The 25,571-nt window shown below is 40.2% G+C and overlaps 1 protein-coding gene across 1 annotated transcript in view; it reads right to left on the bottom strand.

Annotated features, from left to right (window-relative positions):
- Positions 1 to 7,947: 7,947 nt before the first annotated feature.
- Positions 7,948 to 25,571, bottom strand: part of LOC148871035 (uncharacterized) — a 34,248-nt gene continuing 16,624 nt past the window's right edge. Inside the window, exon 2 of the mRNA XM_088972384.1 lies at positions 7,948 to 8,295. Within this exon, the coding sequence (XP_088828510.1) occupies positions 8,179 to 8,295 (117 nt within the window). The 3' untranslated portion in view covers positions 7,948 to 8,178. The remainder of the gene's footprint in view (positions 8,296 to 25,571) is intronic.

Below are 25,571 nucleotides of genomic sequence, written 5' to 3'. Positions count from 1 at the left end.
AACACCAAAAGAACGGACTGCTAGAGTGCTAGCTACCGAGGCGGCAAGCCTTGCAGGAAGGCTCTGATCAGAGAATCTCAGGTGGTCAAATTCTAGTACGAAGCGACAGGAAAATAGAGGGTGTGCACGGGGAAGCTCTGTTACCAGAAAGAAGTGGGTACTCCATGCAGTGACTCGAAACCTGATTGAAGTGGCCAATTCAGAGCATCTGTTGGATGGACAGCCCTCATGTTGTTAACCCTTTTTCCAACTCCTAAACTAGCTAATCAAGATTCAACATTGTCCATTTACTTCAACAAACAACAAAGAAGGTGGTGTATAATTGTATTGCTAGGAACATGTTTTTAAATAAACAATCTTAGGGTCTCAAATTTTTTACTCTGAAATGTTTCGGTTATAACTAGCTAGTTTTCTTCTTTTGGGTTTAATATTTTGTGTCATTTGGTAAGTCTTTTTTAAAATATTTTTTGGAAGATTTGATAGTCAAAAGATATTGTGAGATTTTACATAAAGATCTTGGCAGTTTATAAACTGTTTGATTGGAGATGCATCTGTTTGTGCAAAGACAAGACTCGAGAAAGACAAAAAGGCGAAAAACTCCATTTATAGCTTTCCAAAATAAGCTCAAATTGAACTTCTCTCAATTTTTTTTGGAACACGGTCTTTCAACAAAAAGATCTTCTTCCAACCAAACGGAGGGAGATGCAAATGCGAGCTACCGGGCTTCTAAAAAACCAACATCCCACATACAAAGATACACTAGACGGGGCCTTTGTGTTTTTCACCTTTTTCACTATCAAGGTTTAAAATATTGCAATACATGATATATGTTAACGATACATATTGGTTTTTAAACCCTCCAAAATGTCAAATGTAAGGATATAGAACAAAAGCCATTTTCAAATGTTAATACCCGTCCTAGAGATAGCCATGTGACAAAACCACTCTCAATGTTTTCTAGACATTTTTATAGTTAAATCCCTTGATGGTTCAACAACTCCCTCTCCCTATGTGACATGAAGCAGCATAACCCTAACAATAAAACAAGAATAGTAATATAGTATCGATCTTAAGGACAGGGGTGCCCTAGATCTTCTTCGGTTTTTGGCTGACTCCAAATACAAAGTCCAAAGCATATTGTCATGTAGCTCTTCTCTTTTTCCAACTAGCTCTGAAACCTCAGAATTAAATACCCCTTTCTATTACTATTTTCATCATCTTCATAAGGATTCTCATCTTAGACACAAGATCTCTTGAAAAGCTCGTTCTTTGAGGTTTTGTTTCTAATGTTGGCCACATCTGCGATACGTAAATTATAAACTAGAGTCTAATATATGGATTCCCTTTTCTCTCTCTCTACTATGTTTCTCCCTTATTGTCTATATCCAATCTGTGTACTGTTGGTTTTGGGTTTTGTGAAATAAAATTCTTTTGAACATAAACGTCTCAGGAAAGACGTTTTAATGGGAAAAAGAGAATTCTCTTTACATTTGAAAAGCATTTGATTGGAATCGATTCCTAGGTGGATTGCCTGGATCCCCTTAATAGGACCAACGTCCTCTCCAACAGTTAAAATCATCACCTCCGAAGTGTGAGATGTCCCAATAAAAAGGTACAAACTCATGTAGCGTCGTCTAGGATACTGGGTTCATTGACCTCATTCCGGCCTTAGCCCTTAGGGATAGGGTGGTGCTGCATTAAAGCATGACTGTGCTTGTTCTAATTTCTTGTTTCTTTGCTAGCCAGCTACACACGGATGCTTCAGTCCACAACTTCAACCAAATAGGAAAGATAACAATAAATATTCCTTCTATTATTCCTCAAATTGGTATGTTGTGGGGCAGGGTAACCATTTTCCTTTGACTAGGCATTTTAAGTAGGGGTGTCAATTGGACCGGATTTGGCCCAATCCAATTCCGTCCAATATGAACCTGTTATAGACGGGCCAGGTCTAGTCCAATTCAATGAATACACTTGATCATTTTGGACAGTCCAATTCAATATTTGAACTGTCTAATTTGTTCAAATTAGTTTTAATTTATATTGGTTTCAATCCAAATTTGGTCTATTGGCACTTATATTCTTATCTTCAATGGACTGGATATTGATTCAATTTGACCATATCCAATATAAATCCATTACAGATGGATTAGATCCAATCCAATCCAAGTAGATACATTAGACTGGTCCAATTCAATGACTTATAGGTAGACATGTTCATGAGCCGGGTAGCTCGATGGCCCGGTCCGGCCCCTGGCCGAGCTTGAACATGATTTTTAGCCAGCAGATTTGACATCGGGCCAAAAAGCCCAGCTCAATTATTTTTCGGACTGAGCTCGGGATTTGTCAAAAAAACCCGACCCAACTAGTTTTAAAACCTTAAATCCCTAATCCTTAACTCGACTAACCTTTCCTAGTTGACAATGGGGTTCTAGTATAAAAATGAAAAGCGTCGATGAAGACCTTTTACTTCGTGAGGAGATTGTCAAAAAAGTGTGGCACGCGTTGGAGATATGGGGCTTCTTTTAGGTGAATCATGGGATCCCTCTAAATGTAAGGGATACAGAGCAGGATATTGAGGTAAGTTTGCAATATAGATTCTATGCGGATTGGGGCTTCTTCCCCTCTCTCTCTCTCTCTCTCTCCCCAGCGGTAAGTTTGCAATTTATTTCCATTTATGTAGAGATTTTTTGCCTTCTACTGACTAGCCCATGTCTCCATTATATCTACAGAACTTATTCTATGCATTCTACCTCTATTGCTATCACCATGAGCTGAAAGCGACCTGTTTAAAGGGGTAATACATTGAACGTCTGTTGAAGGCCAAGCTGTTGAACGTTGCTATCACCACGAGCTCAACCTAACAAGGGATAATCATTTTGTTAGGTCGGGCTTTAGGCTCGGGACTGGACTTCGGGCTTTTATGAGGATTGGGCTCAAGCCCAAATTGTAGGCTCATTGGTCGGGCCAAGTTCGAGCTCGGGCCTAAAAAAATTTTGTTAATGAAGAGTAAAAGCTCAAACCGAGCCCGGCCCATGAACAGGTCTACTTATAGGTCTGCCCAATTCATCTAAATTGATTTTGACTTGCACAAGGTCCAACCCAAAACGGTTCATTGACACCCCTATATTTAAGCATTGAGGAAACATTGTTGGATCACATTTTACTCACTCTATGGTATTCTCTTTGCATTAAGTAGTGGTGCAATCTTGATTGGGTTAACCATATTCCAAATTGAAAAAGTTTGGTTGGGTTGAATGTCAGTTTAGGGTTGTTAGGGTTGAAAAATAAGAATCTAACCTAACTTCAGACCCGGTTAGGGTTGAAGCCTTGAGCAACCCAGCCCAATCGAAACCTAAAATACCTTTATATTTGCATATATAAATATGTATATATGTACATATTCATGTATTCATGCATCTATAGATGTGTATGTATATAGTTTTAAGTTTAAAAGCAGTCTTTTCAATACATAAGGCTTAATTTGGAAAGAATACAAATACAAATATGTACGAGACAAATACACACAGTTTTGCTCTCTACATACTTGAACACTTTACAAGAATACGGATACAAATATGTATAGTGAAAATATAAGCTTTAAAAATACCATATACAAGGTTTTGCACTGAAAATATTTGTATTTGCACTCTTCTCCAAAGTTCAAAGTATCTGAAACATCAAGCATATCGGAAAGACAATTTTAAGAGACGTATCGGGATATGCATGTGTATCGGAGAAAAACTAAGATACACATAAATACGCTTGGAAACACTATAAATACTTTAATAAATCATAAAAATACATCAATAACAGTAAAAATAAGACCTTAATGAGGTGTATATACATTAAATTAATATATTTTAATAGTTTATGAAGAATTATATTATAATTAATTATAATTTCATTGAAAATCCTATGCTTAACTATAATTTATAAATTATAATTCTAAAGTTTTAATGTTTTATGGGTGGGAAAAAACCCAACTCCCCTATCCAACCATAAAACATGCATTGGCACAACTTCTAAGTGAAAATACAATTAATAATTATTTATTATTTAAATAATAATTATTTTTTTATTTATTTCCAAAAATTATAAATAAATAAACATTATATAATGTATTTAAAAAATAGTTATTAAAGAAGAAATTTCAATTGCTTTGTGGATATGATAGATCATCCATAAGATTATAATATATTCAATCATTGTGATCAAATGATAAAATATAATTAATTAATTATTTATTTTTTAATTTTAAAAATATAAAAAATAATAATTATTAAAGAAGAAATTTCAATTGGTCTATGGATATGATATATCATCCATAGAATTATAATATATTCAATTGTTGTGATCAAATGATAAAATATAATTAATTAGAAATATAAAAAATAAAAATAAATTAAAGAAGAAACTCCAATTGCTCTATGGATATGATAGATAAATACATAAATCTAAAACATATCTAGTCTTTATAGACAGAGAAAAAATTACATTTTCAAATTTATGTTAATTTATATTTTCCCCAAATATCTTCATAAAATTTTCATAAATCTATTGATAACACAAAAAAAAATTGTGATTTTGAATGTAAGAAATGTAGATCAACATAAATTTAAACATTCAAGAAAAAAAAATTACAAGATATTATACAAATTTGAAAAGTTTACCTATTTTTGCCATATTTTTTCAAATTTTGAAAAAATCTTCAAAAAAATTAATGATTCATACTTATTTTTTGTAAATTTTTGCAAATCTAGCACTCTAGGAATGCGGTTTGGAGTTTTAGAGTCATTTGAGGGTGAAAGAAGACTTATTTCAAAGAAAAGAAACTTGCTTTCCCCCTTTTTTTTTTCAATTTTTGGTTGCATTTTTTTTCGTCGATATGCTACCAATACGCCCCTGATACGGTCCGATACGCATGACAAAAGACAAGACGCCCAATTTCCATCTGTATCCTGTATCTATTTTTCAAAGATACGATAGGATACACCCCGTATCAAGCGTATCATATCGAAATTTTAAACCTTGCTCTTCCCAAACTAAGCCTAGTACCCATTTGGGAGGGCTCTCACGCAACAACTTCTAGTGTTACATGAGTTGAGAAACCTACAAGTCATTAACCTGTATCTAGTGAAGCTTTCTTAGGTGAATTTAGATTAACTGAATGCTTTAGTTGTGTAGCAATCTGTGGAACCAATGATAATGCCCCGTGCGAGTGATAAAATACATAAGCCCCACACTAAGAGATTGAATGATTGTGGGCCCCATGCATTTTATGATTGGTGTGGATTGTTGATTCCATAGCCTACTAAACAGCTACTGTATTCAGCTAATCCTATCTCATCTTAGGTAACTCCTCTATAGCAATTAAGATAGAAGCCCTCTCAAATCAACCTAAGGACATGTTTGAGAGTGCTTAAAAATAAGTGCTTATTTGGGTGGAGACCAAACCATTAAACACTTATTGGTGTTGGGAAATAAGCCTGAAATAAGTGCTTATTTTAAAAATAAGGGCTTATTTTTTAAGCCCAAATTTCTAGCTTTTTTTAAGTGCACGTACAATAAGAACTTATTCAATTTTTTACTCTCAAAATTATCCATGGTAAATTTCCAGAATACCAATTACATCCTTTTACAAAAGCAATTTTACAAAGATGCTTTTATAAAAGTAATTTTATGAACAAAAGTACTCTTCTAAAAACACTTTTATAAAAGTACTACATGAAAGTAGTTTTATAAAAGTACTTTTACGAAAGCATTTTTATAAAAGTATTTTAATGAAAGTACTTTTATAAAAGCACTTCTACAAAAACACTTATATAAAAATGATTTTATGGATGAAAGCACTTCTATCAAAGTACTTTTATTCATTCAATTTGGATTGGATGTTTTGAAAATTTGAAAAAAAAAATAAAGGACAAAAGAGTCACAATTGCTTATTTAAATGCTTATTGGAGAAAAAGATCACCAAACGCCCAAAATGAACTGAGTGTCAAATGCAAATAAGTGCTTATTTGAATAAGCACTTATTGTTAACATAAGCACTCCCAAACATGGCCTAAGTATCATACTCTAAAAGACCCATAAGTTTGTCCTCATAATATATATATGATCAACCTTGATGGGCCCATCTTAAGTTTAAAAATATTAAAACAGTACTAACATTTCTTTTCAAAGAAACCAAATAGAATTGAAGAAAATGTATGTTCATGATTAGAGTTGGGGTTCAACAACTCAAGGTCAGTTTGATAGAAATACAAATACAAATATGTACTGTGCAAATACATTCAAAATAATACAAAATACAAGGTTTTGCACTTTACAAATTCGTATTTGTACTCCTTCCAAACTGAGCCTCAGATTGGATTAGGGTTTATTGCAAATGCACCTAATCCAACCCAACTTGTACCCTGACCATTAAGTGCCAATTTCAGAGGGCTTTTACATAGCAGCTTATGGCTTCGTAAAATGGGCTCCACTGAAGAGCTTATAACTTTATAAGCACAAGAAAAATCTATGATGTCAGAAAGACATGATAGCGGAAAGCAATGTTCAAAGTATCGACACATATCGGCCCGTATTGGCCGATATGGGGAGCTCCTCGATACACCCTACATAGCGGCTTATGGCTTCGTAAAATGGGCTCCACTGAAGAGCTTATAACTTTATAAGCACAGGAAAAATCTATGATGTCAGAAAGACATGATAGTGGAAAGCAAGGTTCAAAGTATCGACACATATCGGCCCGTATTGGCCGATATGGGGAGATCCTCGATACACCCTACATAGCGGCTTATGGCTTCATAAAATGGGCTCCACTGAAGAGCTTATAACTTTATAAGCACAGGAAAAATCTATGATGTCAGAAAGACATCATTGGCCGATATGGGGAGCTCCTCGATACGTCCCTACAGAGGGTGTATCAGGGTTCTGACAGGTTCAAGGGGTGGAAGAGCCTTAAACCGGGCCCCTGAATCGGTTTTGAAAAAAAAAATTAAAAAAAGAATATTGATATAGCCCGATACGCCTGTATCAATATTTTGAACCTTGGCGGAAAGGCTTGAATTTTGATGAAAACCCAACCACCTTATTGTTTACCACTTTTATGATTGGTTACAAGTCTTTTCGGTATCATGCCAGGCCTTTCTGGCATCATAGTCAAACAACCCGCAAGAACAACCCGCTGGTTGACTGTGTTTCTGGTTAAGTTTCTTTTAGTAGCTTCTTGAAAATTCAAAGTGGCTCAGTTAAAAGCAGATCAATTTCAGCCCTCTCAAATAGGCCCTAAGAACGGCCTTGGCGTAAAACCGTTCCAAGCAACGGCATGGACAAATGGCCTAGTACATCCATGTTGCCTTCCCTTCTACTTCTAGCAAACCTTGTCCAGCCTCCACGTGGAGTGGAGACAAAAGGAAAGCAAGAGAAAGAAAATTCGCAGAAAAGCTTCCTGGGTTTCTGTCATACCAAAAGATGGAAAGAAAGGGACAGCGACTCTGTAAAATAGAACTGTGACTCACTCGAGGAATCATGGAAAAAGCCAAACTGGACTCTTTGACTTCTCCAACCACCTTGACGCCTGAGTAGTAGTTTTGGGTCCACCATGCAAGATGCCCCGCACTTAACCAAAGAACTGGAGAGGTATCAGTTAGGATTTGAGAGTGACAACAAGCGTCAACAAAGAAAAGATTGCCGGCTTGCTGCTTCTCAACTTTGAGCTTCAGTTTGGATGGAATGGTGGATGAGTCCAACTACCCTACCACCAGCCCTATGAACAAGAAGCATAGAAAGAAACAAGCTCCAGAACGATCTGGAAAATGCAAACAAGGAAAGCCGTATAGGGACCCATGTATACAGCATCTATCACATGGCCACACTTCATGGGTGAAAAAGAGTCGGTTTTTGGGCAGGATTCCCTAATGAATATAGCAATAGTATACACCGTTGACTCAGAACAAAGAAAAGTTGCTGTTTCTTAACTTTGAATTTCCTCTTGCATAGGTGAGTTGAGCTAAAATTAATATCACTAGAAAAAGTTCAACGCCAGCCCAACTACCCTAAATCCGGCCTTACAAACCAGATGTGAAAAGAGACAAATTGTTGGGTGGGATTCCCTTAGTTAGCAAAGCATACATTGATAACTCACAGCAAATGATGACCACTCATGCGTAGAGACTAGAGATGTCCGTCATCTCCAGGGGAGGGTTCACCTGACGAATCATCTTTAGCCCTCCTCTCCTTCCACCTAGCCCATATCCACCTTAGAACCATGAAACCTCCAAGAGCATACACCTGCAAGAAAGACCAATCACATAGTGCCCCTTGAAAAAGCCAGATCTCAGTTATCTATTAAATGACAACAAGAAACAGTAATTAACTGAGATGAAAAAGGAAAAAGATAAAAATATATCATCTTTCCAAGAACTGGAAAGGGATGGACAGTCACCAAAAACAAATCGATCTCTTATATCAAATACATGGCCCACTTAATGCAACAATTAGATGTCAACACAAAAGGATTGATTAACATAGTGGAAAAATACCAACATGTATGAGCTGTGCATGCATGGACTACCAAAGAAGTGTAGGATGAAGTGGAAAGAATTTATCTAAGGACCAGACTTTGAAAAAAAAAAAAAACAATGGCTCTTGATAGAACAAAATAGGATTCTGTAGCCAACCGCAAATAATTGAGATTAAGGCTAGATTGAGTCAAGTTAAATTGTGCATGCATGGTTGCCTTTCTCTTACCGAAAAAGACTCAAAATTAAGGAGGATCAAAGATCAGATTCCCGCCCCCCCCCCCAACATACTTGAAACAGATATATAGATGTTCAATGATAAAAGGCATATCCTCCATGTTGCTGGAGCTACAGGACTTAGGCTTGGGACCACACTAGAGATGGCAAAAAGACTATACCATCCAGTTAAATCATACATGGCCAGTGTTCAGTCAAAAGTGGAATACAACCTATATGGACACAATGCTGAACATTACAAACGTGTCAGAGCATGCAAACCCATGCAAAATTGTATCTCACATCATGGATGCTTAAACTAGGAAGAAATTCATCATGCCTACAATGTTATACAAGGTTTTGCACTTTTCATATTTGTATTTGTCAAAACAAAAATATTTTGCAGTTGATTAAAAACCTTGGATATGTTCCGAACAGCTTGATAGTCTAACAATTTTTTTTCGGTAGAAAAGGATAAACTGAATTATATTAAAACTCAGGGGATGGAAAACATCAGAACAATCAACAGAAAGAGTACCAGAAAGCTAAAGAGGCAAGGCACTTGAAAAATCAAAAGAGAAAGAACCAGAAACCACCTTCCTTGCACTACACGTCAAACTTTTTTGAAACATCTGGATCAGCAACTTCTCATCAGACCCATATTGAAACATGTCTCCACAAAAAAATTTCAAGTGAGTTTGGGGGCATCCCTTCCCGTCATATTTCTTGAAATCGGGAATTTTGAACTTTTCTGGCAGCTTGGCATCAGGGTAGAGGCACAACTCCTTAAAATCTATAAAACACAAATTGTGGACCCCTTTTACTTGCCTCAACTTTTCTACATCATCTTTGAGGGGAGTTTGGAATAGGGGAGGTGGTGTAGTGAACTTGGGATCATCTTCTCCAAAGAGGGTTGGAGAGGGTCGAGTATAAGATTTCCTAACCTTTTCAATTGAGTTAACCTCCTCAAACTGGTAAGAGTAATACTCACTACCTTCATGTGCTGCACTGAGGACTCCTCTACTAGTGAGATTTGGTTGTCTCCTAAAATAGTAATTAGCACATTTCCATACACAACTGAAAATGAAAATGATCCATCACATTGTATTTAGACTTCTCAATGGCTCTACGGAATTATTCTTCCTCTTTCGCTTCTTCTTCCCTTGATCTAGCTTCCTCCAAAGTTTCCCCCACCTTCGCTTTTCCCTTGTCGGCCCTTGAGGGCATGATATCCCAAGTTCACTACACCACCTCCCCTATTCCAAACCCCCCTCAAGGATGATGTAGAAAAGCTGAAAGAAGAGATGAAACAAGTAAGGGGGTCCACAATTTGAGTTTTACAGATTTTAAGGAGTTATGCCTCTACCCTGATGCCAAGCTGCCAAAAAAGTTCAAATTCCCGATTTCGAGAAATATGATAGGCCCCCAAACTCACTTGAAAATTTTGTATGGAGACATGTTTCAATATGGGTCTGATGAGAAATTGCTGATCCAGATGTTTCAGAAAGGTTTGGCGGGTAGTGCAAGGACATGGTTTGCAAATTTGGAAGAGGAAAAGAAAAGGTCATGGAAAAAGGTGTCAGAGTTTTCCTACAATATGGAACTGGTCCCGGACCGAATAGATCTTGAATTGATGAGCCAGAAGTACGAGGAATCCTTCCTAGACTATGCTTACCGGTGGCGCGAAGTGGCGGCCAAACTCCGCCATCCCATGCCTAAAGAAGAAATGGTTCGGACATTTATCAAAACACTAAAAGATCCATATCACACATTATTGGTGGCCCAGCCATTGAGAGACTTTAGTGATGTTGTCAGAGGTGTCATAAGGATAGAGGAGTCGATGCATCACGGACACATGAATCCGATAATAGCTGGGGCAGGAAGCTCACCTAGTTCTACTCCTGGACCTAGGAGACACTCGCTTAAACCAAAGTCGGACACTAGAGTAAATAAGGGTGTTAACGGTATTCGAAAATCTGATTTCGAATTCGATATTCAACATAATCGAATCGAATTTGAATATTGTAGAGAAGATGGGCCGAATGGCCCATAGGCTGTTACTGTATGTTATCTCTATGTTCTTCTCTGTAATGGGCCTTATTCTGGGCCCATACTCTTTTATGTTCCTTTTTTTTATAATTTCTTGTCCAACTAAGGACCTCTCTTGTAATTACTAAAAGATTAACTTAATAAAAGTGTATTAGAGAGTTAGAGGGAGGTTATGTTCGAAACACTCATCCTCTAACTCTCCTTGCCGCAGCTCTCTCTTCTTCTCTAATCTCTCTTGCTAGTCTCCTTTGTTTCAAACACAGTCCCCACTTCTAGGACTGTTTTTCAACTTGGTATCAGAGCAGGCCACTGCTTGGCGTGTCCCTCATGTAGTTCTAGTCCAGCCAACTACATGAGGAGGTTCTAGGGCTGAGAGTTTACAGTCATCCGCCTGATTCTTGGACGTCATTGGAGGGTTCCCAAGCTTCTACACACTTGGAGAAGGGTTCGGTGGCCAGGAAGAACCAGAGAACAAGTTGCTTTGCCTGATTTAAAATCAGAGAAAAGGGTTTTTCGAAGTCATCCTAGAGGACAAGTGTTCGGCCTGGTTTATTGTACAAACCAGAGACTCTCTTACTGTAAGTCTTTGCTCAGTTGTTTCTGGGTTATTTTTTCACTGTTTTGGACTGTTAAAAGGGACCGAAGTTTCCTTGAAAACAGTGCTACTATTCGGCTATCCTCTGGTCTGACTTAATCCAGAGATTTCTGGGTTGTTTTTATCTCTTTTCTGGACTGTCAAGTAGCCGAAATACCCCTGGAATCACTGCTACTGAGACTACATCATTCGGCCACTGTTGTTGGACTGCTCCTACCCAGAAATCTCTGGGTTGTTTTTGGAGGTCCTATTCGGCTGATTATTGGGTTGGAAAGTTGCTGAGACTGTTAAAACTAAGAGGTACTAGTCTCATCTTCATTCCAGCCCCTTCTTGAAGGCTGAAACAGTAAACAGTACCCTATACTTTGAGGGATGAAACAGTAAACAGTGTGCTGTCAAGTATTGCACACTGAGTGTTCGACAGAAGGTCTCTCAAGGATTGTATTTCTTTTGCCTTCCTCTTGGGACATCGACTGTTAGAATCAGAAATATCTTGTGTTTGGAGGTTGCTGGGTGTCTTTTGGAGGCTGAAACAGAAAAGAAAAGAATTATCACCGAACTTTGCATGATGGATTTCTCAAACTTTGAAAACAAGAATACTGTTGAATATGGGCAGATGTTGGGAACCCCAACCGATTCTATGCTAACTGTAACTACAGTCAAGCTTGATGGGACAAATTACTTAGCTTGGTCACAATCAGTGAAAATCCATATTTGTAGCAAGGGAAAATGGGGTTTTATTTCTGGGAGCAAGAAAGCTCCTTCAGAGGATGATCCATCTTATGAGAAATGGGTACAAGAAAACTACACTGTGATTGGGTGGCTTGTGAACTCAATGCAGCCACAGATCAGTCAACATTATCTGTGGATGAATTCGGCTAAAGAGATCTGGGATAGTGTTGCAGAGACTTATTCCCAGAAGTTGAATGTTGCTAGAGCTTACAAACTGAGAAGTGATGTGAAAAATCTAAGACAGGGGGAGAAGTCACTTGCAGCATACTTCTCAATCTTAAAATCTATATGGCAAGAGATCGATTTGATAGAGGCCGTGACTTGGGATACCCCTAAGGATGCTGAAACATACAAGAAATTGGTTGAACGGAATAGGGTGTTTGAGTTCTTGACAGGGTTGAATTCTGAATATGATATTACAAAGCAAAACATCTTGTCCAAGGAAGACGTTTCATTGTCACAAGCCTATACTCTGCTCAGCAGTGAAGAAAGTAGAAGGCAAGTGCAGGTTCAAGGAGTTGGTATTAATGATCATTTTGCAAATATGGAAATTAAACCCAAAGGGGTTACAGAAGCTCACAGTGGCTCAGGAAGGAAAGAAGTGGTGTGTGAATATTGTAAGAAACCGAAACATTCAAAGGACAAGTGCTGGAAGTTGCATCCCAATCTTGTACCTATCAGATACTTAAAGAAGAATGATAGTAGAAAGACAGGAAGTGCACATTCAGCCACAGGCACAGATACAGAGGTTGAATCTACCAGTGCACAGTTGGCAGCCATGAAAGCTAAATATGAGAAGTTTGGAAAGATGATCAGTCAGCTTGAAGGTGCATCTTCATCATCCATCCCTTCTGGAAGTTCAACCACTGTTGCCTTTGCTCACTCAGGTATAAGGGCTTCCGCTAACCATGCATCCACCTCAGGTAAACACAAAACCCCTTGGATCATAGACTCAGGTGCTTCTGATCACATGACCAACCTTTCCACTTTATTTGTTTCATATGACTTACTTCTTAGCCGTGACAAAATCACCTTAGTTGATGGTTTTCTTGCCCCTATTTCCGGCAAGGGAACTGTCAAGGCTACAGACTCCTTACTCTTACCTTCCACTCTTCATGTGCCTAAATTAAATATCAATTTGTTATCTGTAAGTAGCCTGACCAAATCATTGAATTGCTGTGTAACCCTTTTCCTTTCTCACTGTGTGTTTTAGGACCTGAAGTCTCAGAAGGTGATTGGGAGTGGCCATGAAGCGAATGGAATATACTTGCTCGACACCCCTGGCCAATGCTGTGATCATCCCAAGAATGTTGCTTTTGGTTCTACCTTTTCAGAGTCTGTTAGTCAAATTATGTTGAGTCATTTTCGGTTGGGTCATTTACCTTTTTCTGCTTTAAGCCATTTGTTTCCAAAACTGTTTAAGGAAGTCAATGTGTCCAGTCTCAATTGTGAGTCCTGTCGGTTGTCAAAGCATTGTAGAAATAATTACCCTGTGAGTAATAAAAGATCCTCTTTTCTTTTTCATATTGTGCACTCTGATGTGTGGGGGCCATACCATTTATCCTCTATGGGAGGTTATAGATATTTTATCTTGTTCATTGATGACTTCTCTAGATTCACCTGGATATATTTAATGAAATCCCGGGATGAAGTCCCAAGACTTGTGAGCAATTTCATGAGCTTGTTCTAACTCGATTTGGTACTAGAATTAAGTTTTTCAGATCTGACAATGCAAAAGAGTACTTTGAGAAGAGTTTATCCTTGTATCTTTCGGACATGGGGGTTATTCATCAAAGCTCTTGTGTTAGAACCCCTGAACAAAATGGAGTTGCTGAGAGGAAAAATAGACATATTGTTGAAGTTGCAAGGAGCCTTTTGTTTGCCTCACATGTTCCCACAAGATTTTAGGGTGATGCTGTACTTACTGCTACTATCTCATAAACCGTATGCCTTCTAGGGTTCTAGGGTTTAAATCCCCCTTCAGTTTTCTTCATCCAGACAAGGATCTCTTCCCAATTCCTCTTCGTGTGTTTGGTTGTACCTGCTATGTTCACATTCCAAGTGTGCAAAGACAAGTTTGAACCGAAAGCTCACAAATGTATCTTCCTTGGTTACTCCCCCACACAAAAGGGTTATTGCTGTTTTGATCCAAAGACTGGCACCCGACATGTCTCTATGGATGTTACCTTTAATGAATTTTCTCCTTTTTATAGTTCCTCTCAGGATGGACATTGTCCACAGGGGGAGAGTCTGTCGCAAGTTTTTGCTCTTCCTCTTCCTGTCCCAGTTGAGCCTCTTGACAAACCTGTATCCTCACCAAATGAGTCAAAGGAGGATCAATCACTTCATACCTCTTGTCCAGGGGGCCCTATTTCTTTACCCCCTCGCCCTATCCATAATCCCAAAGTGTATCAAAGACAGACATCCAGGAATAAGCAAGTGGTTTCCCTTACAACAGATGAAGCTCATACATTCACAATCACAGATGAGATAATAAGTACTGCTTCAACTCCTTTAGAATCATCTTTTCCAGACCTTGATGTCCCCATTGCTGTTAGGAAAGGGAAGCGGAAATGTACTGCACACAGCATTTCCAAACACCTTTCTTATGACCTGCTTTCTCCTTCATACTTTGCCTATCTCTCTTCTATTGCTTCTAACCCCATTCCTAGGTCTGTCTCAGAAGCTCTTGGGATTCCAGAATGGAAAGATGCTATGGAAACCGAAATGGATGCTCTACATGCAAATGGTACTTGGGAGTTGGTGGATTTGCCTGAAGGGAAGGATCCGGTTGGGTGCAAGTGGGTTTTCACCATTAAATACAGGGCTGATGGAACTATTGAGAGGTACAAGGCTAGACTTGTTGCAAAAGGGTATACACAGACATATGGAATTGACTACCTGGAGACTTTTGCCCCTGTTGCCAAGATGACATCTGTGAGGGTTCTTTTATCTCCGGCAGCTCACTTTGAATGGCCTCTCTATCAGTTGGATGTAAAGAATGCATTCCTGAATGGTGACTTACATGAGGAAGTCTACATGCGTCTTCCCCCAGGGATGTATGGGAAAGATATGCAAGGAAAGGTATGTAGATTGAAGAAATCTCTTTATGGTCTCAAACAATCTCCTAGAGCCTGGTTTGAGAGATTTAGAGCTGCACTTGTTAGATTCGGCTATGTTCAGACACAGTCGGATCATACTCTGTTTGTGAAGAGAAGTAGATCCTTAGCAGTGTATCTCATTGTGTATGTTGATAACATTATAGTGACTGGTGATGATGCCTCAGGCATTCAGACTCTTAAGTCTTTCCTCCGTACAGAATTTGAGATTAAGGATCTGGGGGAGTTGAGAAACTTCCTTGGCATAGAAGTTGTCAAATCCAAGGATGGGATCCTTATTTCCCAAAGGAAATATGTTCTTGATGTATTGTCTGAAACTGGAAAACTGGGTGCAAGACCAACTGCAACTCCCATTGATATGAGTCACAAACTTTCAGCTACAGATGGAACTCTATTGGAAGACAAAGGGGTTTTTCAGAGACTTCTTGCGAAGCTCCTGCACCTGTGTATGACTAGACCAGACATTGCGTATGCTGTCAGTTGCATTAGCCAATTCATGCATGCTCTTAGAGATACTCATATGGCAGCGGCAGAACGGATTTTGTGCTATCTGAAAGGCTCTCTAGGGAAAGGAATCCTATTTACCAAGCATGACCACTTGAAACTTGAAGCCTATACTGATGCTGATTGGGCTGGAAATATGGATGACAGAAGATCTACTTCAAGATATTGCAGTCTGGTGGCTGGTAATGCTGTCTCTTGGAGGAGTAAGAAACAATCTGTTGTGGCCAGATCTTCTGCAGAAGCAGTATAGGGCCATGACACATGGGGTCTCGGAATTGTTGTGGCTAAGGTCATTAATGGAAGAACTTGGGATTGATCATGACAGACCCGTGATGTTGTACTGTGATAATCAGGCTGCCATCAACATTGCTCACGACCTGGTACAACATGATCAAACCAAACATATTGAAGTTGATAGACATTTTATCCGAGAAAGAGTCTCCTCCGGAGAAGTGTGCCTTCCATTCGTTACCTCTGAAGGCCAATTGGTAGACTTTCTCACCAAAGGCATCTCCAAGGCAAGACTTCATCATGACACTGGCAAGCTGGGCATGATTGACATCTATGCTCAGCTTGAGGGGGAGTGTAGAGAAGATGGGTCGAATGGCCCATAGGCTGTTACTGTATGTTATCTCTATGTTCTTCTCTGTAATGGGCCTTATTCTGGGCCCATACTCTTTTATGTTCCTTTTTTTGTAATTTCTTGTCCAACTAAGGACCTCTCTTGTAATTACTAAAAGATTAACTTAATAAAAGTGTATTAGAGCGTTAGAGGGAGGTTATGTTCGAAACACTCATCCTCTAACTCTCCTTGCCGCAGCTCTCTCTTCTTCTCTAATCTCTCTTGCTAGTCTCCTTTGTTTCAAACACAGTCCCCACTTCTAGGACTGTTTTTCAACTAATATCTAATCAATCGAATTCGGATATGACCTGATTCGATTCGATAAATATCCGAATTTGACCGGTTGTTTAATTCTTCTATAATATATAAAATATTTTATATAATTTATATATATATATATATAAGTTATATAAATAATTTATACACTTTATATCAATAAAATATTTATTTTATATATTTATTAATTATCTAAAATAATTAATTAATCGAATTCGAATTTGGATATTAATTTTCAATATCCGTCAAATATCGAATCGAATTCGGATATTGGATTTTCTACTCAGAATCGAAATCGGATATTTCTTGATCCAATTCGAATTCGATCCGTTTACACCCCCCTAGGAGTAAATACAATCTCCACCCATGAAGCTACTCTACCTACAACCTTTCCCCAAACTAATTTCATAGTTGTTGTTCAACCCAACCCTTCACCTATCAGACCACCCCTTGTAATGAACGTCTCACCTCAACCACAACAACCTCGACCAACGACGCCCTACCAGCCTACACCAGTAAACCCCAGTATCCTCCTCCCAGGTACAACAATGTACCCCCCCCGACACCTATCCCCCAACTACTCCTCACCCCCGCAAGGAAGTGAGAGAGCTTACCCAAATACCAAACCCCCACTCCCAGTTGTTGCCCACCTTGGGTCCAAGAGGGGTATTTGAAGCCATTGAAATGGAGACCATCCTAGAGCCCAAGCCAAGGAATTATGATGAGAACACGTATTGCGCTTTTCACCAAGGACTTGATCACACTACAGGTCGTTGCTGCCATTAAAATTTGTTATCCAAGATTTGATTGATCAGCACCTGATTACCTTTAATCTAGTATCGGACCATCCCTTACAGCAAGGTATGGGAATAACACAGAATCCTCTACCTGATCACAGAGCCAGTCCTGGCTCATCCAACAACTTCATAGAATCTGGAGTGGAGACCTTTGTTGATCCCAAGGACGTTATAGTCCCTATGGAGAATCCCATCACCCTGAGCAATCCAATAACCCAGCTTGATTCTTTTGTCCTCACCATAGATCCCACAAGGCCCCCTCTCATTTTTTCTTACCCTTTGTCCAAAAATCAATATTGCCCAATATCACCCCACCGTCTGCCTTTCAGGCCCATTAACTTTCCATCCCAAAGCCCTTTTGCCATCCCCTTTCTAGAATTAACTTACCAAGATACCAACCGAGTCCCCAAGAATTATTCAGCACAACCTGTGGCGGCACATACACAAGGTCCCTACGAAGAAGAATGTGGGGCTTTATTACGGTCAAGAAGGATCATGCCCTCAACGGCCGACAAGAGAAATGTGCAGACTTGTTCCTTTCATTCCCTAGTCATCATCTGTTTAGGAGCTTGACAAGAGTACCATGAATTTATCTGATTGCCTGCCATCGTTCCGATATCTCCGTTGATACTACTAATGATGCCAATGACATGCTGATTTATTTGACTCGTTTCTACTCTTTCTGCTATAGATTGAAGTCGGTTAGAATATAATGGCCTTTTGAATTTTTAAGGTCTGTAATGTTTGTTGCTTCATCAGTCATGCTCGTAATGCTTAAGGCTCGTGTTATGTGTTGCCTATGCTCTGTTTTCGACTTTGAATGGTTGTTTTTGTTCTACAAATCGGTCTAAACCATCTACGGCTCTCCAGATTGACACTTAGGACATTGAATTTACCTGGATTGATTGCCAATGTATTTTTTTGATCATCAGAACTCATTAATCACCTATAGAATATGTAAAAATAAAAGTAAGACAATAAAAGATATGGTGGGAGAGGATATGAACAAAGAAGATATGAGGGAGTTGGGGATGATTCCCCTGTTTGTAGGTTCAGGACAAGAGTGCATGACAGAGAGACAAATTGTTCTAATAAAAATAATAAAAAAAAAATCATAAATAAACAATAAACAAATTGGGCAAGGCAAGGCGGAGAGGCTAGCGCAAAGAGGCTTGGACATACTTGGAGGATTTGAGGTGTCGATCGAAGCCAAAACTTTCAAGTTCGAAGAGGAAAGGATCAAAGGTGAGGATGCAATGAAAATCAGAGAGAATAACAGGGCGACTGTGTTGGTATCAAAGGAGGTCATTGTCTGGATGAAAGGTATCATAGATGGGGCTATCAACTCTAGTAAGGTGAATGGCTGGAAAAACTCCATGTCAGTTCTAGGTAAGAAATATGTAACAGAATTGAAAAGAAACAGAAAGGGATGGTTTATCTATGTGGTGGAGTTTTATGGAACAAATGGAAAACAAATGCTATGTGTGCCGGAAAGGAGATTACGGAAAGGGTGGATGGATTTTGTGAAGGTGCTACAGTCTTTCCTTGTAGCCTAAAAAGATAAGAGGGTGTATGGGGTGAAGAGAACTGGTCAAAAATCCAAAGACCAGGGTTGAAAAGTTCAGGAGGGGGAAGTTTCGATTAGTACCTCTGGGAAGAGTAGAAGTGCAAGGCCTTCCGACTGAAATGGTGGTTGCTTGCTCTTCTATTCATTGAAGATTATTGGTGGGAGCAGGGAAGGATGAGTGGAAGAAAAGAAGGGTGCTAGTGAGGGTTCTGAGTACAGTTGCAGGGGAGATAGGTATTGGGAGTGAAGCTATGTTGTTTCCTTTTGTAGAGACAAAAGTTGTGCTTGATGTAGGCGACCAGGAACTAAGTTTTTAAGCAGTTGTGATGAGGTCTGATACAGGTTCAGAACTGGAGCCCAATCTGCAATGAAGTCGAATTCCAAGATGGGTGTGTCCGGCTGAAGCTTGTAGGCCTTCCATTTCACCTCTGGCGAGACTCTGTTCTTGAGCACATCGTGCATAGTCTGGGAGGCATATTCATGAAAGCTGATAAACGAAATCTAGGTGCCATGGAGCTATAGGTAGCTGGTGTAAGGCATGAGAACCTGCCGAGGTTATTTGAAATCTGCTCGGATGAAGCCTGGTACAAGGTGTGGGTGGCTTCAGAAGTTGAACGGTCGTGGTGGGAAGGTGCTCCTAAGGTAGAAGATGATGAGCTGGCTAGGTGGTGGACACGTGGAAGGCAGAGGGTGGGAGATGAAAAGGTGGAGCAGATGAAAGTTATTTTTTGGGTTTCTGAGCCGGCTGGGGAAAACCAAACGACAAGCAACCTAATTAAGGAAACTAATTCAAGTGGGTTTGAATTAAACAAATTAATGGCGGGCTCTTCTTCTTATGCTGATGTGGCGAAGAGGCAGGATGGGTTGGGGAGCCAAAAGGTTTGGTCCGAACCGTTGAAGGTGGCGGGTGGGTCAGGCGGGGTGAAGTTTGAGCCAGGACAGCATTGAAAGGGCCCACATGACAACTTAAAAGGTCATGCAGGCGAGTCGGGTGGGTGTAACATTGAAAGGAGGTTCCACTTGAAGGACCCACGTGATAACTTAAAATGTCACGTGGGTTGGGGTATGGGGACTCTTCTTGGGCCACTGATAGACAATGATAATGGCTTATCATCGTCCCAAGTCGCGAGAGAGGGGGGGGAATGCGCGCAGCGGCGGAAAATGGAGAAGAAGTTGGATTTGCAGTGGGTTTCCCGACGAAGTCTAGAGGAGCTTAGCCCCCTGCGACGCTCCTTAGAGAGGCTGAATCCAAGATACGCTAGCGAAAGAACTGAAGAGAGGAAAGAGAAGGATGAAGGTTGGGTGCAGTGCAGTGAAGGAGATGAAGAACTGGAGGACTTTTCTGTTGATGATACTAGTGTGCAGTGTAAATGACGAAGGTAGTTGTGCTGGAGGTGACATGGACGGGTGGAATTTGCAAGCTTATTTCAGGGTGAAGATTGTAATCGGCTCAACTCATTCCCAAGACTACAGAGTGTTCAAGGAATAACAGAAGGGGCAAACCGGGAGAACTGGAAGCAAAGCAGGAACAAACCATCTAGGGGTGAACCAGGGGTAGAGTAGAAAGATCACCAGGATGACCAAAGGACCGAAGTACTTTCCAACCAACTCAGGGAGATAAGCATTTACCAACCTCTGGAATAAGAGACGGAGGCCGAGAACAGTCCTTTTCTAGCCTGTCCATCAGTCCCAGGTAACCAAGTGAATTCGGTTTGTGCTACTTATGTGTCTCATGTGTCTTTGGTTCCAAATTCCATTCCTGTTCCATGTCCAGTAGCCCATGAATATGTAGCCAAGCTAGTTAGCGGGCTCTCCGAGGAAGTGGAGAGGGGAAGGAAGGAAAGTGGGAAGGTGTGGGAAGGAAGGTATAGGAGTGAAAATGTGTGGGAAATCATTGAAAGAGTGTTTAAGGAAGTGGAAGGAAAGTTGATCTGGAGGAGGGAAGGGGAGGAAGGAAGAGGGGAGGGGTTAGTGGAGAGGAGGGAAGGGAACGAGGGTAGAGATGGAGAGGATTACGAGGAGAGAACAGTGGAGGGAGGTAACAGGAGAGGGAGGATGGATGGAGAGGAAAAAACAGAGGTGGGACCAGAGGAGAGGAAGAAAGGGTAGGTGGACAAAGATGGAGGGGATTCTATAGGAATGGTAGGGGTGGAGGACTCGGTGAGAGAAAACATGATAGCAGAATTTGTAGGGAAGTTGGGTTGTAGGTTAGAAGATTTGAATGTGTTGAGAGAAAGCTCACAGAAGAGGAAGAAGGAGATCAGAACAAAGAAGAGGAGATTGAGGGAAGTAGAGAAACTGAAGAGAGATGTAGAAGGTGACAAGAAGCTCGGGGTAAAAGGAGATAGAAAGAAAGGGGGAAAGTAGTGGGTAGGTGGCAAGGGGTTTATAAAAGAAGCGGAATGAAGATTCTTAGTTGGAATGTGAGGGGAATTGAGAGTGACAATAAAAGAGATAATAAGGAGGTATGACCTAGACATTGTGTTGTTGCAAGTCTAAGAGAATGGAGTTTAATAACAAATGGGGAAGGAATGTATGGAAAGCTAGGGGGATTAGTTGGGTGGCTGCTCCCTTGTGGGGTGCTTCCGAGGGGATTGTAACAATGTGGAAGAGGGATGTGGTTGAAGGTCTGGAGGAGTTGATCGGAAAGTACTCGGTTACTATGAAGTTTAAGTAGCAAGAGGATGATTATATGTGGGTGCTCACGAATCTATATGGACCAAATGACTACAGAGAGAGAAAGGAGTTGTGGGAAGAATTGGCTGATGTTAGACGGCTTTAGGATGGGCCCTGGTGCATGGGTGGGGATTTCAATGTGATTAGATTCTCGGAGGAATCCAATAAGGTTAATCAGAGGGTGACAAAAAGCATGAGGAAGTTTAACAGTTTTGCGGATGCCTTTGAGCTTAAAGAGATTCCCATTTACATGGTCAAATCTCCAATCTAGACCCATTTGCTCTAAGCTAGATAGATTCTTGTTCTCTTCGGATTGGGAAGAACATTGGGGAACCTTGGTTTCTAGAACTCCCAAGGGTGACTTCGGATCATTGGCCCATAGTGTTATGTAAGGAGGAAAGAAGGTGTGGAGGTCCTACCCCTTTAGATTTGAAAATATGTGGTTAATTCATCCAGGGTTTACTAACAAAGTGAGGGAGTGGTGGTATGAGTGTAACCCAATGGTGGAATGGGAGGGGATGAGATTCCATAAGAAACTACAATTCTTGAAAGCAAAAATCAAGGAGTGGATTGGTGGAGTTTGGGAGGATAGAAGAAAGAAAGGGAGCTCTGATGGATAAATTTGAAAACCTTGACTCTAAAGAAGAAATGGGAGAATTTGGAGAGGAAGACAATGAACTCAGGAGAGGTTTGAGAAGACAATTAGAGGACTGACTGCCTACACAAGGAGGAAATTAGCTGGAGGAAAAAATCTCGGTGTAAATGGTTGCATAAGGGAAACAGAAACAGTAGGTATTTCCACTCTTTGGCAGATGGCAGGAGAAGGAAGAACTTCATCTCCAAATTGGTAGTAGATGGAGTTGAGTTAATACAACAAGAGGAGATAGTTGAGGCCTGTGTGGAGCACTTCAAATCCATTCTAGGAAGGCCTATGAGTAGAAGGGTGTGGGTAGAAGGATTGGATTGGCCAGATGTAGGGGTAGAGAACAGGAGAATGTTGGAAAAGAATCTTTAATTTGGAAGAGATCAAGGAGGTTGTGTTTGCTATGGATAGAACAAAAGCTCCAGGGCCAAATGGGTTCACAATGGCTTTTTATCAGGACTATTAGGATATTTTGAAAAATGATCTTTTGCGGGTGTTTGAGGAGTTTTTCAGGAAAGGAACTGTCAATCCGGGTGTGAACTCCACATTTATAACCTTAATTCCAAAAAAGAAAGATGCATCCCACCCGAAGTATTTTAGGCTAATTAGCTTGGTAAATAGCTTGTATAAGATCATTGCAAAAGTGTTGTCTTTGAGGCTGAAGGAGTTATTGTCAGATATCATTGCACATTATCAATGAGCTTTTGTGAGTGGAAGACAAAATACTGATCAGATTTTAATTGCTAATGAGAATGTGGAGAACTTTAAGAGGGATAAGAAGGGAGTGGTCTGTAAGTTGGACTTGGAAAAGGCTTATGACTTGGTGGACTGGGACTTCTTGAGGAAAGTTTTGACTAAATTTGGGTTTGGGGCTAGATGGTGTAAGTGGATCATGAGTTGTGTCTGGAATTGTCATTATTCAGTGCTAGTGAATGGGACAGTGGTACATTTCTTTCCAACCAGTAGGGGTATAAGACAAGGAGACCCCCTCTCTCCTTTCTTGTTCATTCTAATTGCGGAGGTATTGGGGAAACTGATTCACATAGCAGATTCTAGGGGGCTCATTAGAGGCTGGAGAGTTGGGAGGGTGGAAACCCCCCTCACTCGCTTGCAATTTGCTGATGACACGATTCTGTTTTGTGAAGGCGGTAATGTGAGCTTTATCAGGAATTTGAAGTCGGTGATACAACTGTTTGAGCAAATGTCCAACTTGAAGATTAACCTTGGGAAAAGTTGTGTAGTGGGGGTGAATATACAGGAGGGAGAGATTAAAGAGAGTGCTGAAGTGCTAGGGTGTGAAGTCTCAGGGTGGCCTTTGAACTACTTAGGGTTGCCATTAGGTGATAATCCTACCTCTCTCTTGGTAGGAGAATTACACTAATTAAGGCCACGCTTGCTAACTTACCCATCTTTTTCCTATCGGTGTTTAAAATCCCAGTGAAGGTTTCTAACAGATTGGAGAAGCTAACGAGAGATTTCCTATGGGAGCCGGGAGAGAAGAATGATCATAGAGTTAGCTGGGAGATAGTGTGTAGGAGTAAGACTTGTGGTGGTTTGGGGCTTGAGAATATTAGGAGAAGGAATATGGCTCTTTTGGGAAAGTGGTTGTGAAGGTTCCCTATGGAGAAAGAGAAGCTACGGGCTAGAATAGTGGCAAGTATACATGGGCTGGAGCACAATGGATGGGGCACTAGAATGACAACTCCATAAAATTTTGGGAACAAACCTGGGTGGGGAGTGCCCCTCTAAAGGATCAATTTCCTTCTTTGTATGAACTATCTGATTTGAAAAATGAGCCAATCTCATCTTTCACCACCCTGTCCTCTTCCACTTCTAGGATTGGGAGGAACTTGGGTCTAAAAAGGGATTTGAGGGACTCAGACTTCGACAGTATTTCGAGCCTTATTACACTTCTTGATAACGTTGTCTTAGACCCCACTAGGGCAGATTCTAGAATTTGGACACCTACCCCCAATGGCATCTTTTATTGTGCTTCCTTCTTCAAAGTCTTAAGTCGGTCCACCAGTCCTACTTTCTCCCCTTTCCCTGTTGATGAGGTTTGGTGCAGAGCAATACCTCCTAGGGTTGGTAGTTTTTGTTGGGAATCCTATCTGAAAAGAATCAACACCGGTGATCTACTCCAAAAGAAGAGATTCGATACTTGCTTGTTACCTCATTGGTGTGTTCTTTGTAAAGCGGATGGGGACACTGGTTTTCACCTACTGGTGTCTTGCCATCTTACAAGGTCAATTTGGGATTGGGCTTTCTCCCTATTTGGATGTAGCTGGAATCCTCCATCAGACTTGCAGGGCCTTTTTACCCTTTTTTTTTCAGGTGGCGGATAAAAAGGGGAAGGACTATGTGGAGAGGAGTAAAGGCTGCAGTATGTTGGACACTTTGGGAAGAAAGAAATTCCAGAATATTCTCAGAAGTTGAGAGAGGAGCAACAGATCTGAGTGCTATCATACATATTAGGGTTGTATAGTGGTTGAAACCTTTGGAGCTATTCACAGATTACACTGTGGATGACATGTTGAGAAAGTGGGGTGAAATTGCAAATTGCACACAGACCAAGTCAGTAATGAGTGTGTCTTGGACCCTCCACCTGTTGGATTCTTGAAATTAAACTTTGATAGGTGTAGTAGGGGAAATCCGGGACAATCGGGCACTGGGGGTGTTTTAGGGATGAGAATGGGGTCATTTATGCCATGTTCTCAGGCCCAACTGGATTGGGTGACTCCCTTAGAGATGAGATCTTTGTAGTTATGGAAGGAGTCCAAAAGGCTAAGGAGTTGAACATCAGGAAACTCATAATTGAAGGGGATTCAAAGGTGGTGATAGGGTGGCTGAAAAAAGATAACAATGGCTAATGGAAGTACAACAATGAGAGGAGGAAATTTAAGTGGTCGGTACGGGAGATGGAAGTTAAGATATGTTGGGTTAAAAGATCGGTTAATTCCCTAACTGATGGTTTAGCTAAACAAGGGGCAGAAAGGGAATCACTGTTTTGGACTAAGTTGTAACTTTAGTGTTTTTTACTTTTCTTTTTCCTTTTTTTTAGGTCCTTTGTTGGAAGATAAGTATGTTTGTCTTCCTCTTGTAAATCTTCTATTGATAATTTAATGAAAGTGTTATTGATCAAATAAAATACTTGGAGGATTTGAGAGTAGATAAACTGCTGAAAGAGAAAAGTAAAAAGAAAAAAGTAATAAAAAAGGATGAATTAATATAAAAATAAAAAAGAGAAAAA

Source organism: Nelumbo lutea, chromosome 2 (genome assembly GCF_056320005.1).
Source record: "Nelumbo lutea isolate HS-2025 chromosome 2, American lotus-T2T, whole genome shotgun sequence".
Classification (NCBI taxonomy): Eukaryota; Viridiplantae; Streptophyta; class Magnoliopsida; order Proteales; family Nelumbonaceae; genus Nelumbo; species Nelumbo lutea.
The sequence above is the reverse complement of the archived record's forward strand: the minus strand, read 5'-3'. Positions and strand labels throughout refer to the sequence as shown.